The sequence below is a fragment of the Brassica napus genome, chromosome A1 (genome assembly GCF_020379485.1).
Source record: "Brassica napus cultivar Da-Ae chromosome A1, Da-Ae, whole genome shotgun sequence".
NCBI classification, from domain to species: Eukaryota; Viridiplantae; Streptophyta; class Magnoliopsida; order Brassicales; family Brassicaceae; genus Brassica; species Brassica napus.
The window spans coordinates 12,998,241-13,013,151 of NC_063434.1; the positions used below are offsets into that span (position 1 = coordinate 12,998,241).

Below are 14,911 nucleotides of genomic sequence, written 5' to 3' on the forward strand. Positions count from 1 at the left end.
CTTTTTTATACTAGCTCTAGTGTACGGTTACGTTCATTCTTTTGGAGTTATACAAATATATATTTCTCTCTTTTTTTTTCTACCACAGTGAAATCAAGATTCGTACTCTAGTGTATGTTGAGATCATTATATATTATATGATTATAATCGAATGCATCTTTAATCATATAAAATAGCTGTTAACCTATTTTCGCATGGCAGCTTTCTGCTACTTTTTAGTATAATAAATAAAGGATTTAAAGCATAACGAGGCAACAAAAGCAATGAATTTGGAGAACAAAAGCCAGGAAGCTCATTGGTTAGGTTAGCTTAATCAGTGGATTTTATTATTAACGACGATGATAAATTAAATTAGGTTTTTCTGACTTCTTTAAAACCCCCTCTTACAAACAGAAGCTCCCTTTTTCAGTAGAGGTCCGATTCCCAATCCCTCAGAAAAGAAAAAGGCAAAGCATAGAGAAGAGATTGATAGAGAGATAAAGAGAGAGAGAAACTCCATGTTCGAGCATACTCTATTGTCTCTTCTTCTTCTCCCATCGCTTCTATCTCTTCTCCTCTTCTTGATCCTCTTGAAGAGAAGAAGTCGACACAGATTCAATCTCCCTCCGGGAAAATCCGGTTGGCCATTTATAGGAGAGACCATCGGTTATCTCAAACCGTACACCGCTACAACTCTCGGTGACTTCATGCAACAACATATCTCCAAGTAAACAATAAATCTCTTATTTACAAAAAAAAAACAATAAATCTCTAAAAACTCAAGGGCATCAAAACTTGACTAATTTTGATGATTTTTTATTATAGGCATGGGAAGATATACAGATCGAATTTGTTTGGAGAACCAACGATTGTATCAGCTGATGCAGGGCTCAACAGATTCATATTACAAAACGAAGGAAGACTATTTGAATGTAGTTATCCTCGAAGTATCGGTGGTATTCTTGGGAAATGGTCGATGCTTGTTCTTGTTGGAGACATGCATAGAGATATGAGAAGTATATCGCTCAACTTTCTAAGTCACGCTCGTCTCAAAACGATTCTTCTTAAAGACGTTGAGAGGCACACTTTGTTCGTTCTTGATTCTTGGCAACAACAGACTGTTTTCTCGGCTCAAGATGAAGCCAAAAAGGTTTTCTTCATCTTTTGCTTGAATTGAGTCTTTGTTTTTTGAAACTTTTTATTTAATTTTTAAGTTTTATGGTTTTTAATTTGAGCAGTTTACGTTTAATCTAATGGCGAAGCATATAATGAGTATGGATCCTGGAGAAGAAGAGACAGAGCAGTTAAAGAAGGAGTATGTGACTTTCATGAAAGGTGTTGTCTCTGCTCCTCTCAATCTCCCAGGAACTGCTTATCGTAAAGCTCTTCAGGTACACTAAATTAATTCCATAAGATTATGGAAATTACGAACATTTTTTCATGTAAAGGCACAGCCTCTCATTATGGGTAATGTTTCTTTTCCTTTTACTTTTTTTATTAGTAATTTGTATATATTTTCAAATAAAAATATTTATGCAGTCACGAGCGACAATACTGAAGTTTATTGAGAGGAAAATGGAAGAGAGAAAATCAGAGATTAAAGAAGAAGGTGAAGCAGAGGATGAAGCAGAGATTAGTCAAAGTGACCATCATTATGAGAGAAAACATAGAACAGATGATGATCTTTTGGGATGGGTTTTAAAACATTCGAATCTATCAACGGAGCAGATTCTCGATCTTATTCTCAGTTTATTATTTGCTGGACATGAGACTTCCTCCGTCGCCATTGCTTTAGCTATCTACTTCTTGCAAGCTTGTCCTAAAGCCGTTCAAGAACTTAGGGTAATAATACTAAGACGTACTATAAGTTTATTTAATTGTTACTTATGTTCTTTTGGTTATTATTTGTTTATGTTTATTTGATTTCAACTTTTTGAAGGAAGAGCATCTTGAGATCGCGATGGGCAAGAAGGAGCTTGGAGAGTCAGAATTGAATTGGGATGATTACAAGAAAATGGACTTTACTCAGTGTGTATGTCATTTCTATTTTTTATCATTCTTAGTTTGTTTATCATGGAAATTAATTATTATTTGTATTTTTTTGTAGGTAATAAATGAAACTCTTCGACTAGGAAATGTAGTAAGGTTTCTGCATCGTAAAGCACTCAAAGACGTTCGGTATAAAGGTAACACTTTACATACAAAATCCGAAATATCCAAATCTTATTGGTTGTAAAATATAAAATAATTTTTATTTTAATGTTGGAAAAATAGGATACGATATCCCGAGTGGGTGGAAAGTGTTACCAGTGATCTCAGCCGTACATTTGGATAATTCTCGTTACGACGAGCCTAATCTCTTTAATCCTTGGAGATGGCAACAGGTAACTATTATTCGATAACTAATTGTTTAGAGCATCATTTGTGATAAATTTCTTAAGGTGAGTCTCAAGACATTATTTTATTAGTATACTAAAGTAGTTTAGTTATGTAACAAAAATAATTATCTTAAAAAGCAGCACTATCATTTTTTCAAAACACGTAACACATAGTTTCTTAAAATGCTTTTGAAAGTTTCTTCAGCAACAATTGATTCTTGTTTTTTTTTTCTATTTTCTCTTTCATACATTTTCTTTGTTTATTATTATTTTAGTGCAAGAGACTATGGTAGATATTACCATTGCTCATGCTCTTAATAAGTATATAGTTTTCATCGATGCATGAATTGATACGTCATGGGTGCATTTGACTAACCTATCTATAGATACCATACGAGAACCATTAATCAGGCAATTTATTAACTATCTCTCAAAGTTAGATCTTAACACGTCATGAATGATGTAAATCACATGAAGCATATAAATCAAACAATCCTGTGAAAATTAAAGTAAAGAGAGAAGAGACGTGGTGGTGTACGTGAAGACAATTAATTAGTAGGATGGTATGTCTTTAATGACGTGGGAACTGCATTAATCTCAATAAGTATGGGTCCCACAGTGAGGTGTTAATCGTGACCGTTGATTTAGAGTTGAGTTTTGGTATATTAGATTTGACGGACGATGGTACCACGGCATTGACGGATCTCACACGCCCGATGACTTGTACGTGTGTTAGATTCTGCCACGTTGACCGCTCCCACTTTTCTATTAATCAATTATCAAATCGACGAATTAGAAAATAATACGTTTGTGGGAAAATACTTTTTAAAATAAATAGTAATAATAATGGGAGTCATGATATTACGAGTGAGTGGGGAAGGTAAGATGATTAATGACCCACGTGGGGTGGTGCCAACAAGCACGTGTTCTTCTTCACTTTTTTTGTGCTACTTGTTTCATCAAAACTGTTTGTTGTATTTACGTAGCAGCAAAACAACGGAGCGTGCGGGTCGTCTTCGTCAGGATCTGGTAGTTTTTCAACGTGGGGGAATAACTTCATGCCGTTTGGAGGAGGGCCAAGGCTGTGTGCTGGTTCGGAGTTAGCGAAGCTAGAAATGGCAGTGTTTATTCATCATCTTGTTCTTAATTTTAATTGGGAATTAGCAGAAGATGATCAACCATTTGCTTTTCCTTTCGTTGATTTTCCTAACGGTTTGCCTATTAGGGTTTCTCGTATTTTGTAAAAAAATATTAAATATTTCATTTTATTATCTTCTTTTTATTAAATCATTTTTTTGCCCGATGGAAAATCTTTTTGGAAAAGTAATATAAATTGGGTTGGATATTTGGACAATATATTAAAAAAAAAATGGTTAACCATTCTCCGGATAGAGAATGTGAAAGTTCCAATGTCTACATGCTATGGAAATTTGGTGTGGTGCGTATTCGAATTCGGATTCTTTGAATATCCACAGAACGCCTTGACCACTCGATCACTGACGCGTGGTTAAATAAATTAGACAATATATTTTGTCTATTAGTGGAAGTATATATTGTGTATAGTTTGGAACGTTGGATGTTGTTGATTATTGGTATTTCACAAAAACCGACCACATCTCAGACTCCGACTACTTTTGTTGATTGTATGTGATTTTAAAAATAGTTTTTGGTTATTATTTTTCTAAAATCTATTTTTTTTTACCAATCAAGATATTTTTTGACATAGATTCGTACAATATAGGAAAACCAATTTTCTAAAAAAAATAAATATTTCTAATAAAAAAATATAAAAATCCATGCATGTTTTCTTGATTGGTAATTGTCGTTGGATTATTTTTTTTCTTTTAAAAAGAGATCTATATATTCATGCATTACTATAGGCATAGACTGGTTTCTCCGCTACAAACCACAAAAGCTGTTGTTAGCGATAATCATTCGAACCGTTCTAAAGCGATTCAAACTGTTTTGAATATTTTAAATTCAAAATCTGATTTCATCAAGCATTTGCGGTTGCTGGAGGATAATATTTTTTTCCTTTAAAAAAAGTAATTAATACAAAAATAATAATAATAATAAAAATTTTAGGTTGAAATAATAGAAATACTAAAATATATCTATTATATTTTAGTTTATATTATAAATTTTAAAAATGAAAATATTTTCAGAATTTTTAAAAATTTAAAAATAGATTTTAAAAATATAATTTTTATATTTATTATATGATTATGATGTTTAATATTTTTATAATTATATAAAATGTAAATATTGTTAATTTATTATTTAACCGCTATTGTATTTAGTGGTTAACCAGTCATAAGTATCCCGCAAATGCACTAATTTCTAATCAAAGTACCAGTCGTTCAAATATCTTAAAACCGCAACTACCCGCATTTGAAAATTCCTGCATCCGCAAACTCTCGCATCCGCAAACTCCCACAACCGCAACCGCTGCGGTTACACCATTTAGGCCCTATGTATAGTAAAGATAATTTGTTAAACATAAGAATATAAAAATAATTTATATTAAGATCATTTTTAAACTTGCCAATAAAATTAAATAATTGATCAAATTTTTTTATGTGGAATTTTCATATTTATTAATACTTTATTGGTATTATTTGTAAAATTTATAGTTTTCTATTTTAGTAATTTAAATATGAATTTTAAAATAGCTTAAAAGTTAATGTTCTAAAAATAATATTTTTTTTTCTAATAAAGCATAAATCGAATTTAGAAAAACCAGAAAATACAGAAAAAGCTAACACTTGAATTCAAGAAAAAAAAATCAAAAATCACCATTCATGTTTTTTTTGAACAATTACCATTCATCTTTTTCAAAAAATAAAATCTATTACAAAAATAAAGTTAAAATTTTAAACCGAAATCTAAAAACTAAAAACATGAAAACAGTGAGAAACCTTAATCATACTTTAAATGGCTTTTATATATCTCAATCTTGGTATGACTATTAATACCCGCTATGTTTCCAAATAAAATATGTTTTAGGTGAAAGTAACACATTAAGAAAGTTACTTTTAGCTAAAAAATAACATTAAAAAAATAAATTAAAGTTAACCAAATTATAAAGTACACTATAAAATATAATTGGTTGCACATTTTTAATAAAATTAAATGCTACATAGAAATTTTAAACATCTTATATTTTGAAACATATAAAATTATCATAGATATTTTATAATTTAAAACAGAGGGTGTATTATTTTTAACAAAAATATAAAAATAGTATAGATATACTATAAATAGACATATATATACAGTGTCATTTATAAACAAATTATATAATATTATAATAATTTTGTATGATAATTTTATTTATAAAAGAATTTTCTTGTACTAATCAGTTATAATAGTTATACCAATAAAAACATATAACTTCAATAATATACTTTTTTTTTAGTATTAGTGCTTTATCATCAAATTTACCAAAAAACTTAAATCAGCGAAATCCTATGTCTTTTAACATTTTTTATTCATGATAACAGAGTAGAACATGTTAGGCCCTCGATAGAGGCCCCATCATCAAAGGAAGCTCAGCCCATTACCACCTCAACTTCTCCTCAGTCTCTGCATAAAGCAGTCAACGTGCAACAATTCAAAGCAGCACAAAGAAGTGAGCCTCGTTACCTCGTACAGACATGAAAGATCACCTGATTAGTGTATCTTACAAATTTTGATGCCTCAATATCTGTGTCGTCATGTGCTGATGTCTACCAAAAGGATAAGATCCAAGATTAGTGTAAATAAAACAATGACGTTATATTTTGTTCTGAAGTTGAAAAGCACAATAAAAGCTAAACTTTTTGTCTTGGTATTATGTTGTCACCCTCAATCTTTATGGTATCAGAGCCATGGATTCTGATCCACCTTCAACTTCATCTCTGAGTATATTTCAGCGTGTTATACACAATTTTTTTCTTGATGAACAAATTCTTATGGAAGATGCAATTCCAGTCCTTCTTCTCACGTCAGTCTTGGATTATTAATCGTGCTTCTGCTCGACCATCACCAACAATCACTGTACGTCATGGTGATGAGGTTTCAGGCACGCAAATTCGGAGTTTCTCAAATGGGTGAGGAAGGATCAACTGGTCATGGTGTGGTTGTTCAGTTATCTCGCAAAAGAATCTTTGCGCTCTATTTAGGTCCTTTACTCTGCTCATGAGGTCTGGTTCAGTCTTGGAAATAAGTACAATCGTATTTCAGCCACAAGAAAACTAGATCTGCAGAGAAAACTTCAACGCTTGTCCAAAATCAAAAGTTTATGGCTGAATAGTTTAGTGATGTCAAGAGTATAGTGATCAGTTAGACTCAATAGATAGTCCAATTACAGAACAATAAATGATATATGGCGTTCTTAGTGGTCAAGGAAAAGAGTATGAGTCGATCTTTACTGTGGTTGAACATTCTACCCAAGTTGAACTTTGAAGATGCGGTCTTTAAGCTCATCAACTTTGATGAAAAATTTCAAGTCTATAACCAAACTGTGATATTAACCAAAATCAGGGGTAACTACAGTAACATGGGTGGTTGGTTATAGAGGTTGCGGCTATAACTCTTATTCCACTCAAGGGTGTGGCTTTCAGTTATAGTTTTCCAATAGCTCCAGTTCTGGATCATCCTCAACCAAACCAACCTGTCAGATTTGTGGACGATATGGTTCCTTTGCAGCTCGCTGTTACAACCGCTTTGATCATGATTATCAATCTCTGGAGAACATTCATACTGCTATCACAACAATGAAGGTACCAGACCAAGATCAGCTTACTGGATAGGAGTGGTACCCATATTCAGAATGCTTTGCAATTGCATTCCTCTGAGCCTTATATTAGGAATGATCAAGCCATCGTTGGGAATGGGGACTTCCTACCTATCACGCATGTTGGGTCTATTGCCTTGACTACACCTCAAAGGTACTCTCCCTCTTACGAATTTATTGGTCTGTCTTGCTATCATTCAATCAGTTTTATCGGTTTCATAATTATAATTTCAGACTTTCCTTGTGAGCTTATCTCTGATGTTGTATCTGTGTGTGTAAAGGAAAATTTGAAAATCAGTTAATAGAACACGAAAAAGACAAGGATTTTTATGTGCTGAAGGATGGACGGTTTCGAGCCTTCTACTCTACACGTCAACAAGCTGCATGTGTTGAGACATGAAAAAAAGACTGGACCTTCCTCACATAGACATCCTTCAACTCCTTCTCAAGAATAAAGCGATAAAACTGAATAAGGGAAACACACTCATGTTGTGTGATGCTTGCCAGCTAGGAAATAAGATTTCCTTTTTCATCCCAAAACATTGTCTAGGTTAAACTTTATTTTAGATCACATTTTTAGGGTAGAGCTCTAGGGAGATGAGATATTCTTTATGAAACCATGTTATATCTCTTTAAATCTAATTATGTCTTTTCATTGATTTGTATTTCTGCTTATATGTATGAGTAGTGTCACTGTTAAGTTTTTGAATTTTAATGGAATTGAAGAGATTGAATGTTTAGGATTGATAGATTAGAGAATTTTAATTATAGTTCTTAACTTGGCATGATCTCTATGATTGAACTGATTTGGCCATTTAGTTCATTTCTCTTTTGTTAATTAGAGGTAGCAAAAATTGGTCTAATTGTCTGAAACTAATCATTGTGAGCAAAGTGTCCTTAGCCGGTAAAAGTTGATGTTAAGGCACTTTATAAACCTATCATAACTTGTTCTTACTGCATGTTTAACCTCCCTGAGTTCAAAGACAGTCAGAAATTTTAATTGGAGTTACGATAGAGGAAAGATTATAAAATGTTTTATGAGTTAAAGAATGATTCTTCGTTAATTCCCTTACTAGTTATCTGCATTCATGATCTGATTTTTCCGTGAATTCACTAATGCCTAGTACTTTTCTCTCATAGTTTACATTGTTTTATTTTCCTGCTTTTTTAGTTGCTTTTAAAACCAATCTATTTGTGTCTTCTAGCTTGATATGAACTGAGAATTGAAGTGGGAGCCGGGTCCTTGTGGATTAGATCCCGTACTACTATATGTACTTTACTATGAACTTTCAGGTAGTTTATCGGGTTAAAACATGAGTGAAAGAAAAATCTACTTTGTGCAGATGGAGTAGACTTTATTTGATATCTGCGTCGCAAATTCTATTAAAATTGGAATATCTTTGTATTCATCATGTTTTTACGATTTTATTATGTTACAGTGTGTAATGAATCATAATGGTTAAATGAATTTCAGAAGTTAATATTTTATAACTATGGAACTATAAAGTTTTTGTTTCGTTATGTTGTTAACTAATAAGTGTAGACTTCTAATGAAGTATGTTTTGTAATTTTATCAAACATGAAATATTTGTTCACTAAGTTTGCTAATTGTATTTTTGCATAGGATGGGTTTTGAAAGACTATTTGTGGAATTTCGTTTGAATTATACTCTTGAAACTTCTTTGGAAGTCTTTGTATATTTTCTTATTCTCATAAGTGTGTTAGTTATTATTTTTGCTTGTGAGTGACTTTGATATGTTTATGTATTACAATCATTGTGGATTCAATTTTTTGGTTGATTAGAGTATGTTGTGATAAATTTGATAGTTAACAAAAATAAATAATATTATACCAATGAAAGACACAACTAAAAATGAATATTATATTTAAAGATTAAGCATCAAAATAGTAATTTACAAGAAAATATGGTATGATGATAATCTGTTACAAAACTAAAATCTGTAAGATTTTTCTAGATTTTGTTTGATTATTTATAATCTTGATGGCTCAAATGAAGTAGTCTCGTGATGTTTTGTAATAAGGTCTACAAAAAAAGATAAAATGTTAGTAAACGATTAAATATACAAAAAAAACATGAGATAAAATTTTAAAATAACATTTTAGTAGACTCCAAATAAAGTCTACTTAAAATTTATTCTTTTGTAGATTTTATTAAGTCTACTAGTCATAAACTTTAAAATAAACATTTAAATTCTATGGATCTAATTCTTGCATTTTTGGAAGGTGAAGATGAATACCTAGGAAGAGAATATCTGAAAAATAAAATAAGATTATGAAAAAGGGAAAATTTGGAGAAATACACTTATATAAGATTTTAATTTGAAGACTACATCATTAATTATGTTTATTGAAAAATACACTTTTACGATTTTATTATGTTACAGTGTGTAATGAATCATAATGGTTAAATGAATTTCAGAAGTTAATATTTTATAACTATGGAACGGAACTATAAAGTTTTTGTTTCGTTATGTTGTTAACTAATAAGTGTAGACTTCTAATGAAGTATGTTTTGTAATTTTATCAAACATGAAATATTTGTTCACTAAGTTTGCTAATTGTATTTTTTCATAGGATGGGTTTTGAAAGACTATTTGTGGAATTTCGTTTGAATTATACTCTTGAAACTTCTTTGGAAGTCTTTGTATATTTTCTTATTCTCATAAGTGTGTTAGTTATTATTTTTGCTTGTGAGTGACTTTGATATGTTTATGTATTACAATCATTGTGGATTCAATTTTTTGGTTGATTAGAGTATGTTGTGATAAATTTGATAGTTAACAAAAATAAATAATATTATACCAATGAAAGACACAACTAAAAATGAATATTATATTTAAAGATTAAGCATCAAAATAGTAATTTACAAGAAAATATGGTATGATGATAATCTGTTACAAAACTAAAATCTGTAAGATTTTTCTAGATTTTGTTTGATTATTTATAATCTTGATGGCTCAAATGAAGTAGTCTCGTGATGTTTTGTAATAAGGTCTACAAAAAAAGATAAAATGTTAGTAAACGATTAAATATACAAAAAAAACATGAGATAAAATTTTAAAATAACATTTTAGTAGACTCCAAATAAAGTCTACTTAAAATTTATTCTTTTGTAGATTTTATTAAGTCTACTAGTCATAAACTTTAAAATAAACATTTAAATTCTATGGATCTAATTCTTGCATTTTTGGAAGGTGAAGATGAATACCTAGGAAGAGAATATCTGAAAAATAAAATAAGATTATGAAAAAGGGAAAATTTGGAGAAATACACTTATATAAGATTTTAATTTGAAAACTACATCATTAATTATGTTTATTGAAAAATACACTTTTGTATATATGAATTTACTAAAGTAGCCAATCTGAATATTTAATATTATTATCATAATCTATTTAATATTTAAATTAACAGCTTCAGAAATTATAAGATATGTTTTTTTAAATAAAATCTTTATAATAAATATCTTAAGTTTTTATATTTTTGGAAGAAAAAAATAAAAAAAGGCGACATTTTGTAGCTACCTTTTTATTCACACCTGATATTGTTCGAAGCTCATTATCGCAGACCAACAAAATATCATTCTACACACGGAATCAAGAGTCATGTGATTTTTTTATTTTATTTGAATTGCACACACTCTAATATCCCATGACTAACACTGATGCAGGAGAGAGAGAGAGAGAGAGAGAGAGAGAGAGAGAGAGAGAGAGAGAGAGAGAGAGAGAGAGAGAGAGAGAGAGAGAGAGAGAGAGAGAGAGAGAGAGAGAGAGAGAGAGAGAGAGAGAGAGAGAGAGAGAGAGAGAGAGAGAGAGAGAGAGAGAGAGAGAGAGAGCCAATGTACTATTTTGAAGTTTAGTAATAATATTATTACTAATTTCTGTTTTATATTTTAACTATTGAAATCTTATTATATAAAACTTGTTTCTTCAAAGTTGCTAATTAACATGACGATAACACATGACAATTAAAAATTTAAGATGATGACATGTGTTAAAATCTATCAATTAATAATATAAATATAATAAGATAATAACTCAAAAGAATTATTTAATGGTAATTTTCCTTTTTTTAAATACTAAACAAAAATAATAATAGCAAAAGATTATTTGATGGTTTTTAGTTGACAATAATTTCCTTTTTCTAATTGTTTTTCTTTTTTACAATTCCTAAACAAAAAATATGTATAATAATTTACATAATACTAATTTTTGTTTCGTAAAATCTTTTTTTTTAAATACTAATTAAAGATAACAGCAAAAGATTATTTGATAGTCTTTTTAGTTGACAATAATTTCATTTTTATAAATTTTTCCCTTTTATAATTCCTAAAAAAAATATATAATAAATTAAAAAATATAATTGTGAAAATTTGTTTGATAGTAATTATCCGTTTGTAAAATCTTCTACAAAAGAAAATTGTTAAAAAGTGTTTAATTGTAGTTTTCTTTTTTTTTTCTTCAAATCTAAAAAAAAAGTAAAATAAGTATTTAAAATATTTTCATATAATAATAGACTCTATTATTTAAATAGTAAATATTTTGTTTAAGAAATCATAATCCAAGAAGGATTACAATTTGTTTTGTAACTGAAAGGATTACAATTATTCACATATATATATATAAGATTAAACTCTCCTATATTTTGTCACTAAAAAAATATATAATAAATTAAAAAATATAATTGTAAAAAAAATTTGATAGTAATTGTCCTTTTATTTGATAGTCTTTTTAGTTGACAATAATTTCATTTTTATAAATTTTTCCCTTTTATAATTCCTAAAAAAAATATATAATAAATTAAAAAATATAATTGTGAAAATTTGTTTGATAGTAATTATCCGTTTGTAAAATCTTCTACAAAAGAAAATTGTTAAAAAGTGTTTAATTGTAGTTTTCTTTTTTTTTTCTTCAAATCTAAAAAAAAAGTAAAATAAGTATTTAAAATATTTTCATATAATAATAGACTCTATTATTTAAATAGTAAATATTTTGTTTAAGAAATCATAATCCAAGAAGGATTACAATTTGTTTTGTAACTGAAAGGATTACAATTATTCACATATATATATATAAGATTAAACTCTCCTATATTTTGTCACTAAAAAAATATATAATAAATTAAAAAATATAATTGTAAAAAAAATTTGATAGTAATTGTCCTTTTATAAAATCTTCTACAAAATAAAATTGTTAAAGACTGTTTAATTGTAGTTTTCTTTTTTTTTTCTTCAAATCTAAACAAAATATGTAAAACAAGTATTTCAAATATTTCCATATAATAATAAACTTTCTTATTTAAATAGTAATTTTATGTTTAAGAAATCATAACCCAAAAATGATTACAATTATTATTTTTCTTTTGTAACTGAAAGGATTACAATTATTCACATCTATATATAAGATTAAACTCTCCTATATTTTGTCACCAAACATAATTGATTAAAATCAGAAACTCTCTCATACAAGAAAAACATTAGGTGCGTTTTTTTTATATAACTTTATAATTATCATAAAATATGATGTTGTTGTGCGTACGTTATTGGCACAATTATGTGTGTTAGTTCCTATTGACGATATAAAATTGGTTATTCAATCATAGTAAGTCAATGTCAACATCAATTTATTATGTTACGTCAACAACGATTGATCCATGCAGTATAAACGGTTTATTATGGTTATGCGAGTTAGATAATAATTTTAAAATCAACAACAATTGTTATGATTTTGATTGCCATCAGGGTTTAGTCAAAAGATTAACTAGACCCTTCTTAGAATAAGATTATGTTTGAAAAAAAAATATTTACTATTTTCTAACTGAAATTTTTATTTAATTTGCTATCATTCTCTTCTTGAAAAGCTTGGAGATAAACTATGTGAAGGAATTATTATCGACATCTTCTATTTATAATGTGCAAGATTGCGGACTATAAAGTCTCCGATCATAAATTTCAGATAAGAGTGATTGAGAGAACAACAACTGCATATATGTGAAACAATCATTACCTCAAATACTATGTGAAACAAATTTGTTTTCAACTACAAAGATTTTGCTCAACTTTAAGATACAAGAAACTATTAATTAGAGTTATTCCCACTTCTCATTTTCTTTTGAATTTTATCTCTTTTTTTCAAAGAGAACATTTTCCGGGAAGTTTTCTGACAGTGATTCCGTCATGACTGATTTGACCCCAACACTGATCTTTCTTACTGTGTAGGTTGACTGAGCCGATACATGCAGAATCAAAAGGAGTCACATGGGAGTGCAATGAAGCAAAGTTTAAGGTATCTAAAGGGAACTACATCATATGGCTTGAAATTCCAGAGAACAGGAAGTAGTGCCTCAAAGTTAATAGGCTACAGTGATTGTAGCCATAATGTAGATTCTGATGATGGAAGAATCATGACTGGTCATATATTTTATTTTAGAAACAGCACAATCACTTGGTGTTCTCAGAAGCAAGATACAGTGGCTCTATCATTGTGTGAAGCTTAGTTCATGGCAGGAACTGAAAAGGCAAGACAAGCTATTTTGCTTCAAGACTTGTTATACGATGTCATTGGTATTCCTTTCTTAAAGACTGTCATTCAGATAGACAATCGAACAGAAATTTGCATTACGAAGAAGCTGGTGTTTCATGGTCAGAGTAAACACATCCATACCAGATATAATTTTATAAAGGAGTGTGTTGAGAAAGGTCTTTTGGAGGTCGAGCATATACCCGACAATGAACAGAAAGCAGACATCCTATTGAAGGCTCTTGCACAGACCAAATACAAGGAGATGCGCGAACTGATTGGTGTCCACGATATAGACAAAAGAGATTTCAAGCTTAGGAGGGAGACTGTTGAAGTAAGCGTGAGAGAAGCTTGAGCAAGAAGTAATTCTATTCCTAACCGAGTTGTGAAGATAAGAGCTAAAGAGATTTAAGAGTTATCTAAATATATGATTACTAGTAATATTAGGATTACTTAACTATATAAATAGAGATCATGAGATGATATATGTGTTTTGAGTTTATGAGTTTCAGAGCTTAATATTTTGAGTATTTTCCTTAAGAGAGAATTAATAAGAAGAGTTTCTTATTTGTGAGATTACAAGTTATGTTCATGGATTGTTATTCAGAACATGTTGGCTACAGGAGGTAATCTTCTTAGATGGAACACACAGGTGGATGCAGGGAAAAGGGCCTTTTTCGACCCAAACAATTTGAGTCGTGACAAATACGATCTGAACAAATGATCAATGCTATATATACGACCATAACTCAATTATAATTAAAAAATACTACCTAAATTATTTTAAACGTGCCAAAATCTACATTGATTGTAACAGAAGTTAGACAGCCGTTAAAAAACAAAGACAACGTTGTTTTGGTAATCATTTTTGAAAAAAGTGTGCTCATTCTAGGAATCGAACCCGTGTATTGATACACTTTAAAAATACTTTATAACCATTGGACTAAAGTACATGTTTGATATATAATTACAATTTTGGAAATATATGTATTACTATACTTCTTCATCTTCTCCAAATAAAACTTTGGTGATAAATGTTTCTGACTTTTATAAATACATTAACATATTTTTTAATTACCATATCTTTAATATACTTATATTATACTAAAATATAAATAATAAAATATTTTAAATTATACAAAATTAAATATAACTAAAATATTGAAACTATTTATAAAATTTGATTATATAAACTATTTTATTTTTTAAAACTTGAATGGTATTTTTCTTTTATTTTT

The 14,911-nt window shown here is 29.2% G+C and overlaps 1 protein-coding gene across 2 annotated transcripts; it reads left to right on the forward strand.

Moving 5' to 3' along the window:
• The first annotated feature begins 396 nt into the window (after window positions 1-396).
• On the forward strand, window positions 397-3,644 carry LOC125575243 (cytochrome P450 90B1-like). Of its 2 annotated transcripts, none has more exons than XM_048776407.1 (8): window positions 397-706; window positions 805-1,129; window positions 1,218-1,370; window positions 1,519-1,821; window positions 1,919-2,011; window positions 2,087-2,165; window positions 2,254-2,363; window positions 3,344-3,644. In XM_048776407.1, the coding sequence occupies exons 1-8, from the start codon at window positions 498-500 to the stop codon at window positions 3,599-3,601; spliced, it is 1,530 nt and encodes a 509-aa protein (XP_048632364.1). In that variant the 5' UTR covers window positions 397-497; the 3' UTR covers window positions 3,602-3,644. The 2 variants fall into 2 exon arrangements, with proteins under 2 accessions (XP_048632364.1, XP_048632367.1); XM_048776410.1 differs by having other exon boundaries at window positions 398-706; window positions 3,347-3,644.
• The last annotated feature ends 11,267 nt before the right edge of the window (window positions 3,645-14,911 follow it).

Bases quoted from the DNA above. Each gene is read 5' to 3' on its own strand.
- LOC125575243 (XM_048776407.1), top strand. From the start codon at position 498: ATGTTCGAGCATACTCTATTGTCTCTTCTTCTTCTCCCATCGCTTCTA. The intron at 707-804 runs GTAAACAATAAA...TTTTTATTATAG, and splicing joins ATGCAACAACATATCTCCAA to GCATGGGAAGATATACAGAT. The intron at 1,130-1,217 runs GTTTTCTTCATC...TAATTTGAGCAG, and splicing joins CTCAAGATGAAGCCAAAAAG to TTTACGTTTAATCTAATGGC.